The following is a 26,191-nucleotide window of genomic DNA, read 5'->3' on the forward strand; positions in this document are numbered from 1 at the left end:
CATAAGCCTCTAAATTGAACCACTAACACAGCAGGCTCCGCGAACTTGATATCGATTTAATGAGAAATTTGTCTACAAGAGTAAATGTGATTCCCGTCATAGCAAAAGCAGATACTCTTACCAAAAAAGAGCTCAAACTTAATAAACAGGCTATCATGAATGATATTAATCATTTTAAGATTCCTATTTATGACTTTCCGGTTGGAATAAATGATGATGTTGAGACAGTTCAGGAGTGCAGAGCATTACAAGCAATGATTCCGTTTGCTGTTGTGGGCCGTGAAAAAGTTTTCTTCTGCGAGAATGAACATGAATATGTTCATGGCCGTGAATATCCATGGGGTTTCGTTAGAATTGATGACCCTGACCAGTCTGACTTTGCCGCTCTGCGATCAGTATTATTTGGCTCTCACCTAACTGAATTCAGAGAACTCACGCACGACAGATTATATGAAAAATATCGTACTGAGAAACTGCAGTTAGTCGGAACCAGAGGCGCTGTTCCCTCATCCCCTGGAATAGACACAAATATTCTCCTCAACGGAGTGACTGGGTCTACGCATACGCTAGGAGATTTAGTAAAAGACAGAGAATTAGATGATAATAGTCAACTACAGAGGTTTCAGCGTGATTCTGACGACAAAACCCCCACAATGGTTTAAATGCTTTTTTTTAATTGCTTACTATCAGCAAAACATGTGCCCAGCATAGCATGTGCTAATAAAAAAAAATGAGACAACTGACAAAAATCAACGAGATAGAATGAAACCCCAAGAGAATTCAATAGAGAAACCTTATAATTGACCTCTCTCTATGATATACTTACCAGGTTATAAATTCCAAAAATAAATTATGAATATTATATACAATTCTACCTAAAGGGATGCATGCAGAGCAATCGGGAAAGGGGTCCGCTCTGGGGGGTTAACTATTTACAAATCGTGTGAGACACTCTCTTGGAGGTGGTCATACTTCTGGAATACTGTTACTATTGACAGTCTTTTTTACAGGCCAACCGCACGGTTCACTTGGTCGAGTGTCTTCGAAGCTGATTCTCTTGCTCGCAATGTTCCATTACGAGAAACTTGCTCAATATAAGACGGGTCATCAAGTAATCGCTTATAATTATCCCTGACAGTCGCTAGAGACTCGACCAAAATATCCGAAACAGCGTCTTTAAATTGTTTATGGTCTTTAATGTGCGAGAGTTGAGTTTCTAAGAGCGTTTGAGGCTCTGTTCGTAAAAGCCCTGAAGCCACGACGAGAAGATTCGAAACACCTGGTCGTTCGATTGGATCAAATGTTATTGGACCTTGAATTGAATCAGTGACGGCTCTTCGAATTTTCTTTTGGATTACCTTTGGTTCGTCTGTTATATAGACACAAGAGTTCTGATCAGGATCCGACTTGGACATTTTCTTTGTGGTGTCTCTTAAAGATGCAATTTTTTTAAAAGGGGCAAAAAGAGTTGAGGGGGTTGGAAAAATAGGGTTCTTTTTGTCTCCAAATCTATGGTTAAATGTAGATGTGATATATCTTGTAAGCTCCAAGTGCTGTGACTGGTCTTCCCCCACTGGAACATAGTTCGCCTTGTGGATCAAAATATCTGCTGCTTGCAAAGCAGGATAAGCAAATAACCCAAGCTGTAAATTTCGTAGACTTTCTTCATTCATGTCACTGATAGATGCCAATTCAGAAACATCTGCCTTGGATTTCCACTGAACCATCCTATTTAAATATCCCATTCCTGTGATGGTTGACAGAATCCAGTATAATTGACTATGCTCAGCAACTGATGACTGGTGATAGACAATACATCTTTCTGGATCTATACCTGATGCTATTATACTTGCTAAGGCTTGTTGACGCCATTCGCGAAGTTTAACAGGATCCTTTGGTATCGTCAAAGCGTGCAAATCTGCTACAGCAAAGAACAATTTCGCATCAGTTGGAGCTACATCTGAAATATCTGCCCATGACCGTACAGCACCTAAATAATTGCCCAGATGAAAGACTCCCGTGGGCTGAATTGCTGAAAACACCGTTGATCCAGGGTCCAACTTCAAGGTTGAAGTAGAAACAATGCTGCTTCTGGTTGAGGATTTCAACGAAGCTGTCGACTGAAGTAACCTAGTCAATCGCATTTCATATTCTACTGGCCAAACAAACTAGAAACGTAGTCGATAAACCGAATCTAATTCACCAACCTATCAGTAAGCTCCAACTTTGTTTTTCTTTTTAACGTTTGGGCTGGATTCGTTCATCCAAACCGACCTCATGTCGGCATCAGTCTACAAATATGTGACCCAGGTTTTTTTCCTTGCCCAGAGGGGCCGTACCCTATTTCAGGGGTTCTTTGCAGTGGAGATCCATGCGTCGTAGGTGATCGGCATGTAGAGCTGCTCCATTGTCATTGAACGAAGCACTCCCTCCTAAAGAGAAGGATTTCCAAGATTATGCTTGGAGGAAAGCATTAGGCTGATAAGTTAGGTAATGATGGCCGCCTATGCTTGGCTGCCTATGCTCATTAGAGCTCGCCCAAGAACGAGGTCGCGTCTTGTCGTTTTGAATTGTCAGATTTTCTTAAAGTTCCGTACTGTAAAACGTCTAGTCCGAGAGTAAGACATTGTAAACAGTTCGGTTAGAAAACGAATAGTGGTTCTACACCAAGCTAATAATTAACTTTACAATCTGTTTAAGATTATGTTTAATCCGCATCGGTCTACTCGAATTGCGCCCCACATAGACATGGTTTCTAGACTAATTTTCTAAAATGCAAATGTAGTACTGGTGCTGCTGCACACAACACAGGAACAAGCTTGAAACGAAAATGTTTATAAAAAAGATGCTGCCTATATATTTATTAAAATGACCCAATTAGTATGACCCATACCATTGTTCCATATAATATTGTTAAGATCAATGGAACCAGTCCGTGTCTAGTTTCCATGTCTATGGATACCTGCCAGTGAATATGCGGTCAAGTTTCTTTTTTTACCAAATAATTCGTTAGATTCACTCCTCACGACTCCATCAATGTGGATTATCAACTTTATTTATCGTTAGCATCAAAATACCATATTCTCTCAGTTTCTTAACCGACTTTTATGCAAATTATCGATATTTATTATTAATTACAATTTACAACCAAAGCTGTGTATTATTAATTTTTGATTTCTCTTCCATTTATACCCCTCCTTTTGATACTTAGTATTGTTGTTCTCTGACTAAGATTGTTCATTAATGGATCAGAACCCCCAAAACTCGTATAACCCCAGCTCCTCACTGTACAACAATCCTGCTCATCAAAACAGCGACACCATCCACAATAGATTTCGCTTCGAATTAGAAATATCCCAAGAACCAGTCCGTTCTCGCATGTGCGGGTTTGGTGATAAGGATAGAAGGCTCATATCTCCACCACCGTGTGTTCAGTTAAAGATATATGATAGAGAAACTGGAGCGCCTTACGAGGATATCACGCATTTAGATGTTTCGTTTTACGCATTATTGGTAGAGCTGTGGACTGTTGATGAGACTACTAATTTGTCATCAGTTGTCCAAAGCCCAAAAGCCATGTCAGGCCCAGGGGCCAGTTCTAGAGGTTCCGAAGGGCTTCCTGGCTCAGGTCGGAGCCAAATAGTAAGGAACCTGATAGGAACTTTAGTAGCTACAGCTTTCAAGCTATATAATTTAGATGATAATCTTGGCATTTGGTTTGTACTTCACGACCTCTCGGTTCGCATAGAAGGTGAATACAAGCTTAAATTTTCATTTGTAAGGTTGTCTTCAACTCCAGGGTCAAATCCAGCAGTTCCAGTATTATGTGAATCATTTTCTCAGCCTTTTAGATCCTATTCAGCTAAGAAATTCCCAGGTGTTATTGACACCACCGAATTAAGCCGCTATTTCGCACTTCAAGGGATAAGAATCCCCATTCGTAGACTTCCAAAGCCTGATTCCGACCTGAAACATAGCAAATAGACACTCAAAACTGACACAACTAATTACAAACCATTTCTATTAATAACTATGTACACGAATAAATTAAAATGGGTCCGTGTCTAAAATTCTGTACTATACACCCAGTAACTTCTGTCTCTCTTTAAGGCTCCATTCTGAAAGTATTTTGTGAATTCCATCCTCTTCTACCCAATAACCCGCCAATAGGTGCGTCCCCATTAGGACCCATAGAGCCAGCTATAAAATTTACATACCCTTCCGGCCCACAGACTACCGCTAGTGAGGGTTTCTCTGGTACAGGTGGGTTATCTGCCACTTGCTCCAGAATTGAATTGTACCTAAGTTTCGGGTTTTGTGGACTAACATCTTTTGTTGGCGATGCTTTATTTGATGCAACGGTATCTTTTTCACCACTGACATTAGCCAATTTCTGCTCCGATACTTGATTCGATATTTCTACAAGAGAAGGCTTTGCTTCTATTCCAAGTTCCTTTTCCTTTCTCATTGCTTCCATCATCTTTTGAATCTTTACTTCTTGTTCTATCTGGTCGTGGACTTCTGCATTAGCCTGGGCACTGCTGTAGTTTAGCTCTGCAGGTTCTGGGACGTCCTTCAGACTCACAAACTTGTTTTCGTTGTCCACAAAAATATTAAATTTGGCCCTGCCGACTTTTTCCAGGAATAATAAAAATCTTTGAAAAGGAATTTCATCGCGCGACCGAACAGAATAGTATACAGTGGTGAAACCTCTTGGTGGGTTGACCGAGAACAGAGACTGTAAAATAGCCGAAATTCCTGTGCCGCCAGCAAAAAATGCCACATTCTCTGGTAATGGAACTCCTTCTGGATGATCATATTCTGGAGCCATTCTGCTTGGCAAATCTAGCATAGGATTCCGAGGTTCTGTGGCATCAATGGGAGAATATGGGAATTTATAACCAATATGAGGACCTCGAATCTCAACATCACTACCAAGAGGCAATTTGTGGAGATATCGTGAAACTTCACCATCAGAATATTTCTTAACCAACATCACAAACCGACCCTCGTCATCATCTTTGCCAAGAAGTCGTAAGAGTCCTTTTGTTTCATCTCCCTCCTTGTACTGCATATAGTACATTGGTAAAGGAGTATATTTGCGCACAACCTGGATTTCAGGCTGCTTAACCTCGACACTCCAAATCTTCTTTCCATTCCATAGTCCACCTTTTTTCTTAATCAACTCACGGTGGGTATCATACTTTGGGGAAAGCTCCAGCAAGGCTACATCCGGAGAAATGTCTTCCTTGTATGTCAGTTTATAGGTAACAAAATGATCAGGAGATAGCACATTTTGATCACCCGATTTCTTTTCCGACATGAAATGTCGGTATGCATATATGGCCCATAATACACCTGCCAATCCAGCTAGTAATGGGATGTGTCTCTGAAACGGTTTTGATTCCACCGGGATAAATTTTGCTTCCTTTGGTGGCTCAGGATACTCATAGGACACACGGTTATATTCGGCTTGTGGAACATATTCGGATTTTTTAACCGGTGTCGAAGACCAATTGTTCTTAGCAGGGACATCTGGCTTGGGTTTCGAACTGGATTCATCCGACTTTGACGTTTCTGAGTAGGCTCTGACGCCAACTACCGTAATCTTTGACCAACCACATACCCGTGGGGTCGATGTACGATAAAACACACTCTTTCCGACATGGATTGAGATTCGTGTAGTCGATAACCACAGAGGAGCCATTTACTTCCTTCCAACTTTTAGCTTGTCGCGTTTTATAGTACTGCAGTAAAATGGTCCTTCTCTATAAATTTCAGCCTGTGCGGCTAGATTTGTCGTTGTATGGGCGATCCCCCTGACCATGCAATAGGTACCGGCCCTGCTTGAGGTTGGCACATTCCGTAGACAGCCCACCCGAAGAGAGATATTTGTTCGGCCATTCAAAATGAAGAGAATAATCAAATCTTCATATAAAAATTGCAATATTTATACTTTCATATAGAATACTAAATGGACCTGAAATTATTCCGGGTATTCCAATGGAGAATGACTGGCGTCCAATGCCACACGAAGAATTAACATCCCCGTTATCAAAATCTGTCTGCTCCAATTCACTCGGCCATATCTTTGTACCTGCGTCGGGTAGTTAGTTACCTCTCCATATTTGGGTTCTTTAAATGTTTCTAAGACATGCATAATTTGCTGTTTAGACCGAGGTGCCCTAGCAAGTCCATTCCGCCCACACCTTTGTTCTGCACTTTAACTAGCCATATACAGGTAACTTTTTCACTTAGGACCAAGATATTTTGCTAATCAGTTTGGTCCTCTATCATCTGAGATAACTGCATTCTTAGTTCATTTGCTTGGCATAAAATTTCGGCAATTTGGATGTACCTTTGTCCGCCTTGTGCAGATTCCCTGCAGATCCTCGCAGAGCTAGTTACAAACCTTATATCGAATAACATTTGAATTCCTAATCCATCCATGCGAATTCCAAAATCAGCTAGCAAGAAGAGTCGAGCAACAAAAACTGATGGGTACGCAAACATTCCAAAAACGTTAGCTTTCCTTATCATGATAGTTTGTTTAAAATTTGCCCTGCTGAGCCTTTCTAGGTGATAATAATGTAGCCAGCATTTCGTAGTTTTTAGTTTGCGGTCGAAGGATTAATTCCATCCAGCAAAGAATAAAAATCTGACTGGAATAATCGTTTTGTCCACTCATTAAATTCCAACATTAATGTTCTGTTCCTCGGAAATCTACCAGGACCACAGAACCACTATATATTTATATCTAAGTCGTTTTAGAACATCCAATGCATGTATACGAATCCTGTCGGGCACCCTGCTCAGACCCAGATCCGACATTGAGTTAAGTTGATCTGATATTTTCACATCTTACTAAGATGGTAAACATGGAATTTTCAAAAATAGCGACACTGGAAGGTCATTCTGATCGAGTGTGGAGTTTGTCAGTACATCCACATTTACCATTATTAGCGACCTGTTCGAGTGATAAAACTGCTAGAGTATACTCTTTACAGAATGACCAATTCCCACTACTGGGGGTATTAGAAGATAGTCATAAACGAAGTATCAGGACGGTAGCTTGGAAGCCCACTGGAGAAGAGCCTTCGCTCGCACTAGGAAGCTTTGACTCAACTGTCAGTATATGGGGTCGTGAAGGTGATGAATGGAGTTTTTTGGCCACCATTGAGGGCCACGAGAACGAAGTCAAGCGGGTTGCTTGGTCATTTGACGGAATATTTTTGGCAACCTGCTCTCGTGATAAGAGCATATGGATCTGGGAAGGTAAGTTTAAGACTGTCTGACGTTTGGATTTGCTAGTAAATAACTAACAAAGTTGCTAGCTGATGATATGAACGAAGAGTTTGAGTGTCTCAGTGTCCTTCAAGAGCATACGCAAGATGTCAAGCACGTAACATGGCATCCTAAGGAGATGTTACTGGCGTCAACGTCTTATGATGACACAATTCGCATATGGAAAGAAGATGATGATGATTGGACATGTGTAGCCGATATTGCTGGTCATACAGGTACAGTATGGGGTTGCGATTTCGAGACCCCCTCATCAGCTGAAAGCGAAGCCCGCTTGGTTTCATGCTCTGACGACTTAACTTGCATTGTATGGGCCAGAGTGGGTAGTACAGGTGGATTCGATAGGAACGCCATTCCATCCACATTCCGCTCAGACCAGTTATCTGAGGAATGGGTCAAGGAAGCAACGCTGCCTGCTGCTCATAGCAGAACAATTTACTCAATTGCGTGGAGCCCTACTAGCAGACGTATTGCTTCTGTAGGTGCCGATGGCAAGCTTGTAATTTATAGTCAGAAACCCAACAGCACAGAGTGGTCAATTGATCAAATTATAGAAACATCGCATGGTATTTATGAGACGAACTATGTTGTATGGGCCGCTCCTCGATCCGACGGCAAAGAACTAATACTGACAGGTGGAGACGATGGAAATGTCCACATCTGGCAGGAGTCCAGTTTGGATGCGTGAATAAAAATTATGATGCGATACATTAATACTAATAAATAGGCATGTTTGAATGCTCGGCCAAGCTGCTCAGCCTCAGATGGGTGGGCTCGGTCCCAAGCCTCGAGACTACTGCTTTGGAAGATTCAATCATGAAGGACCTGAAGTGAGATCAATCGTCGTCGTCGGAAACTGGTGGATCTTCAACCGGACCGAGAGACATAGGAATTACAAATGAATCCTCGGTATACTCTCCTCTGTTACGCTCGATTGTTATGACATCGACATCTCCTCCCTCCTCATCAAGCTTTTTCTTATTTTCAGCAGCCTCGTCGACAAGATCAAACTCATCTTCTCGCTCTTCGTACTCTATATTCTCTTCAAGTTCAACAAAATCCGGTGCCAGTGCACTCCATTTTTGAGGAATCGAATATGTCCAGAGATAGACTGCACCGGTATCTAGTCCAGTCGCTGCCACAGCTGCCTTGTTAGGGTGGAATTCTATATCTACAAGTTCCTCTTTTGGACCCTCGTATATTTTGACTAGTGATCCCATAGAAGTCTCCCACATATAGATATCATGGGCAGATTCATAAGTAGTAGCAACAACATATTCACCGCTAGAACTCATTGCTATCGAGTTCCATTGCAAACGATTTACAACATCATGAAATTTGTGCTCAAGTTCCATATCCCACGATTCAGGCTCCATTCTGCTAAGATCTGGACTGTTGAAAAGCCGTATTGTACGGTCGGACGCGTTGACTACAATGCTTCGTCCTGAAGAACTGATTCGTATCTGCTTGATATTAGAACTGCTGATTTTAAAACTACGCACGAGTTCCAAATCTTTAGTGCGAATAATGTTTAATGCTCCTTTGTTGGTTCCTGACAGAATATAATCTCCTTTTTTTGTGAATTCTGTTACGAGAGTTACTTGTTTGCCGGCTTTCGATTTCGTGTTGGTTTCGACTTCTGGCTTTTCTTCTACCTCCTGATCAACTTGCTGGTCGGAATCTACATCCATTTTATCGGGATCTTCTTCTTTGGCCTTGGACTTTGAAGCTGCTGCCGATAAGGGATCAATCACCGTTGGCATCACTTTAACTATAGGCTTTTCACCAGTTAAATCGACATACCGTGGATGATCCTCATATAGAGATGCAACAAAAATGTTATTATTATCAGGATGAAGAGATGCATTCCAAACAGGGGCTCCAAGGTTGATAGTTTTCACCGCCTGACCAGTGCTAAGATCCCATAAGATACATTTCCAATCTCTAGAAGATGATAATATGTATCTACCATCTCGAGACCAGCTAATAGATTGAATTGGCCGTGTGTGTCCTCGCAAAATCAGAATAACCCCGTATGTATCATAATCAAAAATGACAATTGTGCCATCTAGTAAACCGGACGCGAGATAATCGCCTTTTCTATTGAACTTGATGCATGCTGAGTGACCCCATACTACAAATTGTGTTAGTCTATACAATAGAAAACCCCCAGTAAATGACGCGATGTTTCAATTATTGGATCTTAGGTGTGTATATTCTCACAAAGATAACGTCTTAGACAACATCGAATTGTAAGACCCAATTTTCCAATAATCAACTACTGCCAGAGATATCATGTCAGAAACGAGATTAGACAATGAAATATAAAAAACGTACCAAACGAATGAGTTAATGTATCGGGAAATTCCTGTGCTAGAGCAAAAGGATCTAGTAAAGACAGGTTCATTCCTCAAAACAAATGGGATGATTAATGGCTTTTCTCAGGCTCGAATACTGGAGATCACGATCTCGCGATTTATCTCACTACTGTGCCTGGATCTGTTGGGCTGGGGTTCCAGAACCAGTAACAACTGAGGTATTGTTGTTATCGATGTTAGCATCGACAGACAATAGTGGATGATAGTTATAACGAGTTGCAGCTTAATCAATATAATATTAGTTAGGGAAAAAGTAAGACTTAAGGAAATCTAGTTAATCAAATTAAAACCTGATAAAAACCCTCTATTTAAATACTTTACAAAGGTACGCTAGCTTGTTTGACACCCTCCAATTAATAACCAATCTGACTTATACGTGTATAAGGCTTATTAATCTTTCTCTCAGATAGAAAGTCTCGGCCTTCTGGTTCATAGATCTCCACAAGATCCGTTAGATACAGCCGTGTATCTCAGGGGGAAGTGAAATTTTTGAGCCGTATAAAAAATAAATCATGTCGATCATAAATATTTTGAAGTCAATAATCCTATTTATCTATACTTTTGACAGGTAGTTTAAAAAATGGCTCGAAAGTCTGCTGCTGGTGGTGCTGCTAATAAGTCTAATCCTAGGCCCAAGGCTGAGGCTGTGACAAGTGACCCAAGATTTGCATCCGTTCATAATGATCCAAGATTCAACTTACCGAAGAGAAAGAATATCAAAAGTGATCTGGACAGTAGATTCAAAGATGCTATCAGCAAAGAGAAGGAGTTCCAAAAAGTTGAAACCATTGATAAATATGGACGAAAAATTAGTAGGAACAATACTAGGAAAGAGTTGGAACGATATTATAACCTAGATGATGAGAAAAAGGCCGACTCTGAGGAGAGCGAGAGTGAGCAGGAAGAAAAAGCGACGGCAGATATTCAGGAAGACTCTGAATCTGAGTCTGAATCTTCTGATGAAAGCGATGATGAAGAGAAGCTGGCAAAGTCTGTTACATATGATCGTGCCAGAGGAGAGGGTCCAGAAGACTCGGAGAGCAGCAGCTCTGATGATAGTAGTTCTGATGATAGCGATGACAGTGACGATGATGTCTTTGGTGATGAGGAAGATTATGATGAAGAGGAAGAGGAGGGACCAGGAGTCAAGCCAAAGGTTGAACTTGGTGATGAAACTTCATCATTTGCAGTTGTTAACATGGATTGGGACAACATCCGTGCAGTTGATCTGATGGCCACTTTATCCAGTTTTGCACCAGCTCGTGGAAGAATTGTGTCCGTTAGTATCTATCCCAGTGAATATGGAAAAGAAAAAATGGCTCAAGAAGAACTTCAAGGACCAGCCAAGGAGTTATTTGTTGACTCGAAGAAAAAGAGCAAGTCCAAGAAACCAGTTAGTGACGAAGAGTCGTCCGACGAAGAAGAAATCAATGAAAAGACTATTATTCAAGAAGATAAAGGAGAAGAAGTTGATGGGTCTAAACTCAGAAAATACCAACTACAACGTCTGAAATACTACTATGCTGTGGTCAAGTGTGACTCTGTTGCGACTGCTAAGAACATCTACGACAATGTAGATGGTACTGAATACGAATCGACTGCCAACTTTTTTGATTTGAGATATATCCCTGAAGGCATGGACTTTGAAGATGCTCCTAGAGACGAGTGTACAAAGATTCCCTCCAATTATAAGCCGAACAACTTTGTCACTGACGCTCTCCAGCATTCTAAAGTAAAGCTCACTTGGGACGAAACACCCAGCGAAAGATTACAACTTGCTTCCAAGGCATTCAGTCAGAAAGAAATTGACGATATGGATTTTAAGGCATATCTTGCCAGTGATAGTGAGGATGAAGAAGAAGCTGGTGAGGATGCACGCGAAAAATATCTTTCGTTGCTAGGACCCATGGCTAATAAGCTTAACGGAAAGGACGGTAAAGACAGCGATGGAGAAGATGACGTGGATATGGAAATCACGTTTACTCCTGGTTTGGATGAGGCAGGAAAAGCTCAAGAGGAAGAGAAGGAAGAGACGACAATCGAGAAGTACCGTCGTAAAGAAAAGGAACGAAGAAAGAAGAGAATGGAGAAGTTCAAAGAATCCAAGCATGCTGATGATGACGAGGAAGCCGTCACCAAACCTGATATCAAACAAACCAATAAAAAGAACAAAAAGGGTGCCAAGGTGGACGACAAGAAGGCTGCAGAGATGGAACTTCTTCTTATGGATGACAATCTTGACAATCTCCAAGCCAAAAAGTCTGATCAGATCGATCGGAACGTTAAGAAATCGAAGAAGAGCAAGAAACTACAGGAGGCAGAAGCTGCCGAAACTGGTTTCGATATGCAAGACGAGCGTTTCAAAGATTTGTTTGAAAATCCTGACTATGCTATCGACACTACTGTTCCTCAATTTAAGAAGACCGATGGTATGGAGAAGGTAATGAGCGAGCGTAGAAAGAGATCTCAAAACACTGGTAATGGCTCGGCTTCCAAATCTTCTTCCAAACGAAAGGTAGACTCCGTGGACGGCAAAGACGAACTTCTTTCGCTCGTAGAAAAGGTCAAGAGACGGGCAAAGAAATAAGCATCCTATAGCATTATGTATATTTTAATTTATTTTATTCATTCACCAGCCCTAGTTGAGCTCTGTGAGCAAGTACGCGTCGCCCTAGTTCGACAAAAACTGAAGGGATCCGGTCTGAAGCTGAGCCTCAGCACGCAGATATATAAAGCGGAAGTCAAAATAAGTCTAGATTTGATAACTACATGCAATTTTTCCTAGTGATTTCGTTCACTGTCAATTGGCAGGGCTGGTGGCAGGGGATTCGGTGTGGGCATTGGCATCGCTCAGGCCGCGTGTCGTCAGGTCGGGTATGGAGGTAGGAAGGGGTTGATCGGTTTTTGTGAATGCGGTGGTTTCTGGGTCATATATATTGGCCGGTGTCTGTTCGCCGTCTTTAACAGCGTCCGTAGCAACGTTAAAAGTTGTTTCATTTCCACTGTTCTCTTTGTTGGCAGATGGTGAACCTTGGCTATCAGCCTGGTTGATATTGAGACCATTTAGACCCTTGACGCAATCTTCTAGTCGCTGCCAGCTCTCAAGTCTAGCACGTTCGCGTTCCTCTTCAGACTCTTTGGCCTGTCGATACATGATTGAACACTGATCGTAGAGTACCGGGTTGGCTTCCATAAACACCTTTGTGGCATTGAACACCATACCATGGATCGTTCTGTTCCAGTGGCCCGAGTTCTCATGTAAAGCCGGGAATATTATTGGCAAGATTGTCTCTGAATACTCAGTAACCAGGTTACAAAAGTATTCATGAGTCCAGTAATAAAGAGCACGCTCAGCCACCTGGAAATGAGGACTCGAGATACACTTTGCCAGTTGCATAAATAGTGGGACATGGATCTTTTGGAACTGATGTGGCTCAATCACTTCAAATATATCTTCAATTTCAATCAAAAATAGCACTTCCTTGGGTGAATTGACTTTGGGCCAGTACCTCAGTAATCCCATAATAATCTCTTCAGTCAGTGAATCATCTTTCTCAAGAAACTGAACCACGCAGTATGCTAGCTGTGAATGGTATAAGCTTAGAGCTCTTGCCTTGTGAAGCGGCAGTAGCACTCGGCCGAGAAAGATCTTGTGTTCAGCTTTCAAGGGAAGTGCAAATCCATTAATAATACTTCCTAAAATTTCTAGCAGCTCAGCGATACCATTGAATCGATCTGTTTCATATACAAATTGAAAAAAGACATTATTAATAGATCGACGAATAAATGCTCGTAATGTCAGGAATTTGCCATAAGTTCTGTGTAGTGTTGTTTTCAGGCAGTCTCGTTCGCGGGGGTCCTCACTGTCAAACAACTCCAGCAGCTGTTGAATGAATCGTTGGTCAATATACTGCTTGGCAATGTTCACATTAAACGAAGGAGACTCCATAAATCGAAGGAAGAAGTCATACACTAGAGCCATATGAGGCCATGCTACCTCGCTAACAGGCTCATCTTCATCGGGGTCAAAAATATCTCCTACTGGATTGACTGGTGGTCCAATAGGACGGAACAGGTTCTTTACAAACATCTCAATCACTGAAGCATGCATTTGCTCATTGAATGTGATTGGTGTCGTCGATACAAAGTCGATCAACTCACAAAGAATATTGCGTTTCATTTCCTTTCCTTGAATATCGGCTGCTGGGTCGTTAAAGTCAAACAATACTTTACATTGGTCAACTTTACGCAGGAAAAGCTCGCTATGGTCGGCAGGCGATACTTCATTGAAATTCGGTAGATGTTCTAACTCTCTTTTAGCCGAAATTTCAAAACGTGAAGAATTGTGTCTTTTTGGTGCTCTGATGCCATCAAATGAACCAAATCTATCAATAGACAGACGATTGGCTTGTGACGGGCTGTTTGGTCCAGATGTTCCGGGAAGTTCTAAATCACTTGGCATTGTCTCTGTAGATCCAGGTGCCGGAACAAATGGATAGCCTGAAGGTCCGACAGCCAAAACAGGTCGATTACTTCCTGGACTGCCTCCACCTCCACTAGAGGGTGAGGTCGGGCCACTGTTATTACCACCAATTCCAATGAAAGATGGCGACAGCTGAGCTCCCACTCCTGGAGTCTGTCTTGGATCTAATGAGATTGTAGGGATATTATCAGAAGCGGTAGCTGCAACAGTGGCAGACGAAACTGGCGTCGTTACAACTACTGCTGGAGAGGCAGACCCAGATCCAGGTCCTGATCCAGATCCTGACCCGGTCAAAGCACCAGCCTGGCTTGATGGCGGAGTTGATGCTGAAGGACTCTTGCTACCACTGCTGCCAGAGCTGGCCCCTAGTCCTGATCCACTGCCTCTTACTCCTCCACTATTCGACCCACTACTATTGCTACTGCCACCTGGTGAATTGCCATCTCCCTTGACAATCTCAATGGCGCTCCTTCCATTCCCACCAGACTGGTCCTGGCCTGCTTCCCCTGCTCCACCAGACTGTTGCTGCTGTCTCAGCTGTTCATGTGAATGAGACTTTGCAAGCTTATCGTCTCTCTTTCTATTCTTTGTATCTTGACTTTTCGATCGGCTTAGCTATTTACTTGTTAGTTTTTCTATATACTTCTCAGCTTGGCTCTCCTGACTACCAGCAACCAGCCCCCTATGAACCTTTATCCAGTCCGGACGCCAATTCAACGACTGCCAACATAGACAATATCATACGAAACGGATAGATACCAACCATCTGAATAACTCAGCTACAACTTCCAAAAAGACAAAACGAAAAACACCAGATATACCGTATTATTCTATCACACTTACTCTTTTAGTCCAGCCTTTCATCATCGTGGAATGCGACGAATCCCAACCCCTGTTGGTGGATCTCCTCCTGTGCCTATTACTTGAGCAATTACTAGGTCGTAATTCTTATTTTGACCCGAGTATATTGACTTTTGCAATATCTACTCTTTTGAACTGTCAACCAAGGGTCCACCTCTAAAGCCTGTTTGTTTCGTGTTGTTGTTGTTCGGTCTGTCCTTACAAAAACAGGTCTTTCCGCGTTCCAAACTTCCAATGGCGTTTCGTGCCTTGTCTCTATAAATTATACTATTACAATGACCCACGTTTGACAAATATTAAGGTGTTTACCTACTATCCTGCCTCTTCACTTGTGAATTCTGTCGTCACTGCACCGCTAAATAACCGCTGCTAACTGAGTCGACTGTCGTTTATGATCGAGTCCAAATGAATATCTACGCTCAGTTTTCAGTATTTCAACTTGTCAACACCCTGTTATATTCTAACAGTAATCTAGAGGCTGTTTTTTGTCGAGTTCTCCTTACTCCTATTCCGCCTCCACTTTGAAATCACGTCTAATTAATGCACCTTCTGACTGATAAAATAATCTTAGTCGTATTTGTTGCTATCAATAGAACTTGTCGAATTCTCTCACTTCAACCAAACAAATCAGTTGCAGCCTACTCGAATTCGAGTTTACTCCAGAGTTTTATCGTCTCGTGCTTGTTTATGTTCTGCTATGCTGAGGTCAGTCGCGGTGTTTTGAGTATGTGTATGTGTATGTGTGTATGTTTATCGACAATGGTGACGACACTCAGTAATATTCACGTAGGACCTGTAGTACTGGTAGTACCTGGGTGATGCAGAAAGGCTCAATGACCCGCTTTCACTTCTCTCTTACTATTCTCCCAACCAGGCTGGCCAAAACAGAAATACCCCACAGCAACCTCAGCTGCCGCCCTATATAACCACTTTCAAGTGTACGGCGCTATCTCCCCCTATAGTATAGTATGGTCTACTACGCCTATAGGGGTATACAGTTATACTGAGTTGTACTGAGTTATTTGGTAAGCTATACTGAATTATTCTGAGTTATTTGGTAAGCTATAGTGAATTCTAATGAGAGGTCGGTGTGTGTTTATTCAGCCAAGACATTGCTGTCGAGCTTGCTTTCAATTGTCTGAATGTGAGATTGACATAGCAGGTGAAATGGCTTGGCAGTGAGATTTCCCGGTTCTAGCAGGGATGAAAAATGCTTAGATTCAGCGAATCACTCTGTCAGTTGGTTTCATCAGAGCTTCTGAATCTAGATACTACTGTAGCTTTTGTAATTCTAATTATTATATTATTTTATTTTGGGGCCACAATGAGATCAGGAAGGTGGATTCGTGACATCTTTCTGGTCGTGTCAACTACAAACATCGATACGTCCAAAATGTAACCCCACCCCTTCCATCCTCATAGCCCCTTTAACCTTGTATTCTAGTCTTTATAGTCGTTATTTATACCCATTGTAACCTCTACCGTTACTTTACTTTACGAAGTTCTCATAGATATCAGGCATTTACTCGTGATTGTCCTCTGCCAAGCCTAAACACCAAGGACTGAGGCTCGGCCCCAACCAGCAGATGCAAGTCATGTTTCACAGTGATTAAAATAAACGTATAGAAATTGACCATATTCTCTAATTTTTCAGCGTTAATTTATAGTGTAGAGTCATTAGCAGCTAGCAAAAAGCAAAAAGGCAGCAGTGGTATCATCAAGTCATCACGCCGCAATGGGGTATCCGTCATTAGGAGGCTCGCTAAGCATTCCAGCATCTGACAGGCTGGTTCCGTCAGTGATATCCTGACTAGGTAGTTGCTGCTGTTGAATCTGTTGTGATTCATCACCATTAATGGCTGCTTGGTTAACAGTAGCTGTCAGCTCGGCAAGTCGCTTAAGATTGGGAACTTGCAACCAACCTGGGATGTAGGATTCAATGCGTTTTAGTACACGAGGCTCCATTATCTCAAATGGACCACTATCGTCGAGTGGAATAGCCTCCAGCAGAAGGGTGTTGTTGTTATCATTCTTCACTCTTGAAGCCACAGCATTCAGGATTTCGGCACTGATAGGAGGTTCGTAATCAGCAACAAGGTATTGGTTGATCAACTTCTGGACCTGGGCTGGTGTCAAAGTCCAGCAAATATCATAAATGATATCGATATCTTCCATTGTAGATTTCTTAAGCTGCAGCAGCTTGACTGATTGCATGATATGTTCGAGTCTTAGAATGCCCTCAGCAACGTCGTGTGCTTTACACCACTCCTCAATACGAGTGATATTATAGTTGATTTGAAGACCTCGCTTCCACGACAAGAATGCTCTTCTCATCAGCAAGTCGTTGAATGCTTTAACACCAACAAGCTTGAGTAGTTCCATGATAGGTTGCTTGACAAACTCTGGTTCCAGATAGTATGCATCCATGGCTTTGTGAACCTTGTTGAATAGACTCAACAAGTCATCCATAGTAGCGGTGTTTCCACTTCCAGTGAACATCTTTGACAAGAACCTCGTGTTTTCTTGAGTAATAAAGCCTGGCAATGATTGCGACATGACAATAGCAGGCACAATCATCTTGTCCAGTACCTTTTTAATCTCCTTCATCCATGTGTGATAGATGTTAAACTCAAGGTTCTCAAGGTCCTGTTTGACAATGCCAACCAAGCGACCATATTCTTGGAACTCGAATTCGCCCATTTCATCAAGCAAAGCCTCATTTTGCACAATGTTGGCCTCTGCAAGACAGATAAAGGAAAGGATTTCGTGAACATTAGAAATCCAGAATGCACCAGGGTTGATAACATCCTCACCAGTATGCTTCATGACTGAATCCTGAATAGCGTGCATAGCTTGTCCAAGGAATCTCTCAGACTCTTTAACGAATCCCAGTCTCCACATCTCAGAAGTAATCAAGTTGATAATGTTAGCTGGGAACAAAATCTCCTTGGGGGTGATCTTTTCATTACTGCTTGGAGCAGGAATCTTCAAATTAAAGATCATGCCTTGGATGACTTCAGTATGTAGAACCTTTTCATCCTCCAACAACCGTTCAATCTCTCCGTTCAAGCCAATAGATCCAATACTGATCTCAGTACTCGCACTGTATTGACGGCCGTGATGGTGAAGCTCATTAGAGTTGGGAATAGCAATAGAAGCAGGTCTAGGACTGAAACCAGCAGCTTCGTCAAACGCACCACCAGCAAGAGCTCCAGCAGCAGCACCTCCAAGGGCATTAGTAAGCGACCGTCTCTTGGGATTGCGCTTCTTTGGAGAGGCTGTATTGAGATTATTGCCGCCATTGAGAACACCTCCAAGACTACGCAGAGGTGTCAAGCTAGGAGCAAATGTTGAAGGTTGTGCCTTGATAGCATTCTCCAGATCTATGCGCAACTGGCTAATAGTTTCATTCAGACTGGCATGTTTTTCTTCATATTCCTTGACCGTCTTAGCAGACTCACTTAATGCCAATTCTTTAGCTTCTAGTTCTTCACGCACACGCTTGTTTTCTTCTACTTGTGATTGCAGTTTGGCCACGATATGATCGTGTTCCTTTTGGACTGATGCCAAATTGGCCTTTATAGTATCAATTTCACGCAGCAGTTGTTGTCTTGTTTCATCTGATTCATTGGAATAATCAACCAAACGCTGTTCAGATTCACCATGCTTACGTTGCCACTGAGAAATCTGGTTATGTAGACCATCAATGGTACTCTGCAACTTTTTGTTGTCCTCTCTACGAGTGGCCAAAGATTGCGTGAGCTCGACAACCTTGTTTTCCAGTCGATACTGAACTTCTTTGTAGTGGTTAACCGACTTAGCTTCAAGTCGCAGTTGTTTAAGCTCTTTGATAGCAGCTCTACGACGAACCAAACCTTGAACAAGAATAATCTTGTTACGAGTAGCATGATATTCTTTTCTGGCCACATGACCTCTCCAAACTTTTTGAATGGTAATGGCAGCACTGTCGTATCTAGCTTGTAATAGACGTCTTCGAAGCATGTAACCACGAACCATTCTCTGCAAAGCAATAATAGAAGTACGGGTTTGAGAATAGCTTGTCCGAGCAGTGTAGCCTCTCCATCTCGTCTGGATGACAGTGGCAGCAGCCTCGCGGCGTTCATTCTCATATCTTTTTCTAGCAATGAAGCCACGAATCAAAGTCTGGGCAGCTATAATGCTTTGACGAGTAGCAAGGTATTGCTTGCGGAAGTGTAACATGCGTAAGTTTTTCTGGATAACGATAGCACATTCATTGAGGCGGTCACTACGCAGCTTTTCAAGGTACGCCAACATACCGGCTCTGAAAAAGATTTTGGTCTTACCGAGTTGATACTTATCAGGCGACTGAATAGATTGTTGTAGAATCACATCACACAACTCTTTGACAGCCACTGACCAGTTGGTCGATGGGACCAACATGTAGTAACGCGACGCAAACTCTTCATAGGTCCATCGGGTGGGGAAACCAGCACATGAAATCCGAATTGTCTCTAAAACACCACATGCTCGTAGCTGCGACAAAACCATAGGACCATTGAATTTCCAGGCCGCCTTATCATCATTGGGCTTGATACATCGGATATAGTGTACATTTGTCGAGTTGATAGTAGTCATAAGCTCAATCAATGAGCCCTTGAATATACTACCTAGAGTTGGTTTTCTCACCACTGCCCTACCAGGAGCACTAGAAGAACTTGCAGCAGCCGGAGCGGCAGCAGCAGCAGATTTGGTTTCCAAAACCTGCTTCAAGAACTCATTGCTAGTAGCATTTAACACTTCAATAAGCTCATCAGGAACAGTATCTCTATTCTTCTCGATAAAGCCCTCTACTTCATAAGCAACATCCATGGCGTAATGACTAACAATGAAAGAACTCTTACCAAATCGTGGTTTCTTGAAAAACTTCGAATGTTCAGCATTATCGAAGTTCTGGTATAATTTTCCCACCCAGCCTTCATCCGATCCAGCTGGTAATCTTGATTCTTCATCAAGCAGCGAAAGAATACCCATCTTGGCTTCAATCAGACTGATACAAGGCTGGTTATCACTGAAATCAATGAAAGTCCACTCGATCTCTTCTCGAACATATTCATCTTGCTCGAGTTTGAACACATGCTGGTTAAATTCTTGTTGTAACTTCTCGTTGGCATAATTAATGCAGAATTGTTCAAATGAGTTGATCTTAAAATGTTCAAAACCATAGATATCCAGAACACCGATAAACGAGTTGACTTGGTGCTTAGATTCATCAGCCAGCAATCCCTGGTTAATCACAGTGACCAACCAGTCAAACAGAGTTGAGTAGATATACTTTGCGACTGAATCTCTTACCACGGTGGCTTGTTTATGGTTCAAATTGGAAACAATCTTTTCACTTCTAGTAATAATCTGCTTTTTAGTGATCCATTTGGCAAAATTTACAGCATCCAGACCCAGCAGTTCACACACTTGTGTCAAAGCTGGTTCGTCCGAGTTAAGAACAGCATTTGTTCTTGTGGCAGTAACCTTGATATTACCAATATACAGCAGAGCCGCGAGGATCTTGAAAATATCATGCTGAACAGTAGAATCGACGCCAATGGTGGTAAGAGCCTCTCTAGTGAGTGAAAATTCGGCAGCATCATCGACATTTTGAATCGCAGGCTCTCCACCCTGGTTAAGATAATCGAACTCTTCAACAGGCAGCAGCTTAAACTGTTGTCTCTCTTCATCAGTAGCACCACTACAAAGCTGGTAGAAAATATGATAATTTCTCTCTGTAGCCGGCTGGAACACCAAACGCGATCTTTCTAGTAAATAAGTGCGGATTCTAGCACCAATAATATCGACATTTTTATCGAACTGGATCTCGAGATACTTTCCGAATCGCGAAGAATTGTCGTTTCTGGTGGTCTTGGCGTTACCAAAAGCTTCCATAATAGGATTTGTAGCGAGAATCTGCTCTTCAGTCTGACTTAAAGCCTCGTTATTATGATGGCTGTGACCCTTGGCAATTTTTCTCGGATGGTCTGGATCCTCTACGGTCGCAAAGTATCGCATAATATACTTCGCACTGACCGTCTTACCAGCACCCGACTCACCAGACACAACAATAGTCTGATTACTCTTATCTCGAAGCATGCATCTACCACGTTAGTCTCACAACCACCCCACGATCTCGCGAAGCGAGCACAACCAGGGTCTGGGGCGGAGCCCCAGCCGCCGGAGGCAGTCCAACTTACCTGTACGCATCCTCCGCAATCGCGAAAAGATGTGGTTCCAGCTCGCCACGGGGCTTGCCGCTGTATGCCTGGATGATATCGGGCGTGTACAAGTTGTCCACACGCTGAAACGGGTTCGTGGCTATGAGCACGATACCCGAGTATGTGTAAATATTGAGCTGGGCATATCGCATTCGAATGGCATGAAGCACTGCCGGCTCGTTCAGATACGACAGACTGGTCAGATCTTCAGTGGTCTCGAGAATAGGAGGGTTCCGTAGTGGAGGCAGGCTCTCACTGTTCGCATCGATATCGGCCACGGTTGTCTCCGCGGTTCGTTCCTGAAATCCTGGTTAGATTTGCTGTGGGGGGACTGCCTCCGGCGGCTGGGGCTCTGCCCCAGACCCCGTGGCTCCTCTCGCTGCGCTCGAGTCGGGCGTATGGGGTCCCGGAAAGCTCGCGAAGCGAGCACAACCAGGGTCTGGGGCGGAGCCCCAGCCGCCGGAGGCAGGGGCCACAAAAGCACTTACCGTTCCGTCTTCCAGTTTCAGGGAGAGTGTGACTTTGGTGTCGTCGACGTCTTTGGCAACGACCTCGGCTCCGATCCATCCTTCTTTGTCATCCTGGACCCAACACCGGCTGAGAGTTGTTAGTACTGAGACTGGGGTGGAATGCGCATGTCGCAAACGCACGCACGGACGGTTTTCGCTATTAGGAGAAATAGCGTGTCTTTGATCTGTTGACAAACAGGATCAGGGAATCAGATTTTGGCCGTCAGGTTCTGCCAGCTGGCGGCGCGGGCTACTTACGTTCCAGGTTCATATGCTGACGCAATCATCTGGAAGTGGTCTTTCTATGCTTTTGGTAACGTTTTGTAAGTGTGTTTGTTCGCTTCGATCTATCTAGCAATTCACAGACAGCAGACCAGGTAGCTAATGCTGATTCACAGTACCGTATACCGCAGTACAAATACTATCCTAGCTCTATGAAACGCTGGGATATCTAAGCACTCTGTTGGCACGGTTTTAAGCGGTTGTCAGAGCGTCCAGGTTGTATACTCCGTTACTTCCTGCTTGTTACTCAGTGGTTCGACGCTCAAATGGCAGCTACAGGTGGATACCGGATGTCGAATATGATTCAACGTGGATTTCAAACGACTCTTTTCTAATCCGTCCTGTACAATCCAGTCCAATAAAGCACAATCCAGTACAATATAACAAAACAATTCAATCTAGTTCAGAAGAGCCAGTTAGTCGATATCGTCAACTTCCCGAATAACGCAACGCTTCCTATGGTACACAGTTGAGATCAGATCGCACAAACGCTGTCTGTAATACGTTAGCTCGTCGTCGACCTTGATGCAATTTGCCCTTAAATTATTTTATTTCCTGTTAATATGAAATGAATGAGATGACCATGCTAAACCCACACATACGCCAAAGGTTAAACTAAATTTGACTAAGATTTTCTGCCTTGATCTGTCTTACTTACAAGTTTGAGTTTCTCACTATTACACAAGTGTGGTCGACTGAAAAAAAATAATATTCAAATCAATCTGCTCTATCCACACAAGTCAGCTTGAATATCTCGTTCAAACGATGTTATCAACTTCTAACAGACTTTGACTGTTTACTGTGGCTGTATGTAGCTAAACAACCTATCTGGTCCTATCAGTAGCGAACTAACTGTTATAGAACTGATATAATGCTGAGACCTGCTGTAACGAATAAAAACAACCAGTCAGAATGGAAATGACTGTGCCGTTGTGTGTTAATCGATTTCAAATTCACTCAGTCGGGTCCGTCCTTAGAAAACTGGGTCTGTCTGTGTGTTTTGGTCTGTGTCGATATACAGGTATAGTACCACTCTAGTAATAACAGAAATAGCGGCTCTTTGGGTCAACCTTACTTACGGATCAAAGCCCTACCCTAGTTTACCACGTAAGTTTAAAAAATCGCGACCACCCGCGTCCCTCATCCATCTCTTTCTGCCTTTAAAATGCCACTACTCCAGGGGTAACTGCAGCCCGGCTGCTGCCCTATTTGGGCAGATGGGTCTTCTGTAGTGTGGCTGTTGGGACAAATCCACCTGAAACACCACTTTCAATCCAATTCGGCAGTGTTTTTGCAGCTCGCCACGCGTCCACTACTTTTAGGTGATGAGGCTTTTTCAGGGGTTGGTCACGGCGCTCCGGAAAAGCGGTCGAGAGCCTCCGGCGGCTGGGGCGCTGCCCCAGACCCCGTTGCTCGCTTCGCGAGTTGTTTAGGGTCGCCGGTTGTAGTTAGAATAGAGCTGGTTGGTTTTGAATCCTTGGTTGTGGTTTTTTGTAAGTGTATTTCTCCACATTTGATTGGCTAGATCGGGACCTCGGCCTCAATTCTGCGCCGTTCATCTACATTGAGGTTAGGGCTCTATAAATAATATTAATTTCAGGGGGTGACGGATGACCTGGAGAAAACAGGGGTAAATAGAGGATTAGCATGGCTGACTAGCATAGCCTGGTTTCTCCCGAGAGTTGACTCCGATAGCACCTGATCAAGTGTGGATCCGTCCTTTGAGGTCAGGCCGTACCTGCTCAGAGCTGTTCGGATTGCTGCCTTAACTATCAGAATATTTTCAGATAATTAACTTGTTGCCTGACCAGACATGAGGAACAGCCTAGTGTCACTCTTAAGGGTACTCCAAAAGTCGTAGCCAGTGGGCTGCGCCAGTGTGCTGCACCAATATATATCACCTGTGCCCCTACTGGAGCAAAACGACACGAGCTTCGGAGGTCTGTTATCGGTGCCTTAGCTCTACCGTCCTTATAGGATATCGTCTAATAGAGTTTGTTCGGCTATGAACTTATATTGGCATATAGCAGCCTCACTATTAATGATAATTAATATATATATCCTGTTAATTCCATTTGTTTGTTTTGGATTAAAAGAGCTATACCGAGAAGTCTCACCCTGACTACTGGTATATTTGTGGCTCATTAAATCTTTCGTTGAATAAGATGGAGACGGTGGTAACCGAAGAGCATTTTTGGCCCTTTGAGTAGTATGCATCTAATGCGAAGATTATATTTTCCTCATACAGTACAACGGTTTAATATGTTATACTAAAAACGAGAGCAAGCTGAATATCAGGATCCAGTGAAAGTTCCGTAAAGATGGGAAATTAAAATGTTTGCCAAAAGCATTTAGAGCAATAAATCATGTCACTATGAGATGCTAGACAGTTTCCTAGTACACTAGAAGCTTAATCGTGAAATAATAAAATGTGTAGCTTTGAGACCAATATCCTACAGCAAAAATTTATCAGACAAATAATCCATGTCAGAGAATGGGCGTGTCGGTGAACGGACATGTCAGTGAATGGACATGTCAGTGAATGGACATGTCAGTGATTGGGCATGTCACTGCAATGGACATATCAGTGATTGGGCATGTCAGAGAATGGGCGTGTCGGTGAACGAACATGTCAGTGATTGGGCATGTCAGTGATTGGACATGTCAGTGATTGGGCATGTCAGTGAACGGACATAGCACAGAACGGATATTTCAGAAAACTGGCATGTCAGTGATCGGGCATATCAGTGAACGGACATGGCATAGAACTGATATTTCAGAAAATTGACATGTTAGAGAACGGGTGTCAGTGGTTCACTGAGATGCCTGTTCACTGACACTATTATTCTATCATAATGGCACTACATAGATATTCATATTTCTTCTTCGAACATGATTTATTTCAGCTAATATCTCACCTGTCACATGTATGTTGTCGATCAATCCTGCTTCCCCTGAATATACCTAATTTGACTAGTTTCACCTATCTGCTTCTTACACAAAGCATACAAAATCTATGGCAACGCACTGAAAAAAGCAGATACCTCTATTGCTTCCTCCTCTTCCAATGCGCACTTAACTCGACACTCATATTAAATCTATGACTCACCATCCTTGATCTCTTTGATCAGTGACTTCTCCTCTTGATTTTCCTAATTTTTGACATCTCTTCTATCGCCAAAGTAAGTGATAACAAACAATCAAACATAAAACATAGTCATTCAGTCTTCATTACTGATCATACTTTTTATCGTAGAATTCAAACCTCTGATAGTAGTTTTTTCCTCACATTTCACACATCTGGGACTCCACGTAAAGCATCTGATCATACACTTAGAAGATTAATTTTATGCCATTGGTGTTTTTGGACTCTCGTAAAGTGGTATAGCAACGACTTAATCCAAGAATCTGCATCGACAGCAGATTCTGGAGCAGAAAGGCATTGGGAGTATCCAAGATACCAACCACCTGGCGTCTCTACAGGACACAATTCTTGCAACAATCGAAAGGGAGTCAGTCACTGTCTCAGCTCTATAATAATTGAGTCTACTATTGTAGTACGATAATTATACTACTCTCAATCCGAAGTAAATCATAAACTAGCACTAGGCCGAGTTCATATATTACTTCGACCATTACACGACTAAATACTTCCTGAAGTGAGAAGGAAAACCGAAGAAAAAATCCACGACTTTAATGGCTACTAGATGCCGGAACTAATTATGATGGTACTCTCTTCACAAGAACATTACCTTTCGTTCTGGCAGGAATGGACTAACATCTGAGCACTACAAAATGCACTATAATGCGTGATTCATTATTTGAAGTTCAAAGCATTTAAATAGTCATTTATCACTGAGCGGCCCGTCACTCGTCTTTTGATTAATCATTTTCGGTTTGTTCAGAAGTACACTATCGTTGCACTTTACAGTCAACGACAGCTTACAGCGTGCAAAGTATCCCATTCAATTTGAAATCCCAATGTGATTCTCTTCAGAGGAGTTTTTGAGCAATTGTAGCTATGACAAAGGCTTCTCATAGCCAATTCATTATCCCACACTCCCGAAAAATCCGAGCCATCTCCTGCGAAGCAGGAGCCACGGGGTCTGGGGCGGAGCCCCAGCCGCCGGA

The 26,191-nt window shown here is 42.7% G+C and overlaps 10 protein-coding genes across 10 annotated transcripts; 5 read left to right on the plus strand and 5 right to left on the minus strand.

Moving 5' to 3' along the window:
• Window positions 1-155: 155 nt before the first annotated feature.
• On the plus strand, window positions 156-662 carry SHS1 (septin SHS1; the record flags this gene model as incomplete). The annotated part of the gene is made up of 1 exon (XM_018877943.1): window positions 156-662. The coding sequence occupies one exon, from the start codon at window positions 156-158 to the stop codon at window positions 660-662; it is 507 nt and encodes a 168-aa protein (XP_018735295.1).
• Window positions 663-1,004: 342 nt separating this feature from the next.
• On the minus strand, window positions 1,005-2,144 carry MSW1 (tryptophan--tRNA ligase MSW1; the record flags this gene model as incomplete). Its single annotated transcript, XM_018877944.1, has 1 exon — window positions 1,005-2,144. The coding sequence occupies one exon, from the start codon at window positions 2,142-2,144 to the stop codon at window positions 1,005-1,007; it is 1,140 nt and encodes a 379-aa protein (XP_018735296.1).
• Window positions 2,145-3,243: 1,099 nt separating this feature from the next.
• Window positions 3,244-3,984, plus strand: AWJ20_1092 (uncharacterized protein; the record flags this gene model as incomplete). The annotated part of the gene is made up of 1 exon (XM_018877945.1): window positions 3,244-3,984. The coding sequence occupies one exon, from the start codon at window positions 3,244-3,246 to the stop codon at window positions 3,982-3,984; it is 741 nt and encodes a 246-aa protein (XP_018735297.1).
• A 121-nt stretch (window positions 3,985-4,105) lies between these two features.
• On the minus strand, window positions 4,106-5,707 carry CYC2 (Cyc2p; the record flags this gene model as incomplete). Its single annotated transcript, XM_018877946.1, has 1 exon — window positions 4,106-5,707. The coding sequence occupies one exon, from the start codon at window positions 5,705-5,707 to the stop codon at window positions 4,106-4,108; it is 1,602 nt and encodes a 533-aa protein (XP_018735298.1).
• Window positions 5,708-6,878: 1,171 nt separating this feature from the next.
• On the plus strand, window positions 6,879-7,295 carry CIA1 (Cia1p; the record flags this gene model as incomplete). The annotated part of the gene is made up of 1 exon (XM_018877947.1): window positions 6,879-7,295. One exon carries the CDS (start codon window positions 6,879-6,881, stop codon window positions 7,293-7,295), a length of 417 nt encoding a protein of 138 aa, XP_018735299.1.
• A 128-nt stretch (window positions 7,296-7,423) lies between these two features.
• On the plus strand, window positions 7,424-7,990 carry CIA1 (Cia1p; the record flags this gene model as incomplete). The annotated part of the gene is made up of 1 exon (XM_018877948.1): window positions 7,424-7,990. One exon carries the CDS (start codon window positions 7,424-7,426, stop codon window positions 7,988-7,990), a length of 567 nt encoding a protein of 188 aa, XP_018735300.1.
• Window positions 7,991-8,138: 148 nt separating this feature from the next.
• On the minus strand, window positions 8,139-9,065 carry SWD1 (COMPASS subunit protein SWD1; the record flags this gene model as incomplete). The annotated part of the gene is made up of 1 exon (XM_018877949.1): window positions 8,139-9,065. One exon carries the CDS (start codon window positions 9,063-9,065, stop codon window positions 8,139-8,141), a length of 927 nt encoding a protein of 308 aa, XP_018735301.1.
• A 1,195-nt stretch (window positions 9,066-10,260) lies between these two features.
• Window positions 10,261-12,267, plus strand: ESF1 (Esf1p; the record flags this gene model as incomplete). Its single annotated transcript, XM_018877950.1, has 1 exon — window positions 10,261-12,267. One exon carries the CDS (start codon window positions 10,261-10,263, stop codon window positions 12,265-12,267), a length of 2,007 nt encoding a protein of 668 aa, XP_018735302.1.
• A 213-nt stretch (window positions 12,268-12,480) lies between these two features.
• Window positions 12,481-14,929, minus strand: RTS1 (protein phosphatase 2A regulatory subunit RTS1; the record flags this gene model as incomplete). Its single annotated transcript, XM_018877951.1, has 2 exons — window positions 12,481-14,735; window positions 14,908-14,929. The coding sequence occupies 2 exons, from the start codon at window positions 14,927-14,929 to the stop codon at window positions 12,481-12,483; spliced, it is 2,277 nt and encodes a 758-aa protein (XP_018735303.1).
• A 1,820-nt stretch (window positions 14,930-16,749) lies between these two features.
• Window positions 16,750-21,147, minus strand: MYO2 (myosin 2; the record flags this gene model as incomplete). Its single annotated transcript, XM_018877952.1, has 1 exon — window positions 16,750-21,147. One exon carries the CDS (start codon window positions 21,145-21,147, stop codon window positions 16,750-16,752), a length of 4,398 nt encoding a protein of 1,465 aa, XP_018735304.1.
• Window positions 21,148-26,191: the final 5,044 nt, after the last annotated feature.

The sequence above is a fragment of the Sugiyamaella lignohabitans genome, chromosome A (genome assembly GCF_001640025.1).
Source record: "Sugiyamaella lignohabitans strain CBS 10342 chromosome A, complete sequence".
Classification (NCBI taxonomy): Eukaryota; Fungi; Ascomycota; class Dipodascomycetes; order Dipodascales; family Trichomonascaceae; genus Sugiyamaella; species Sugiyamaella lignohabitans.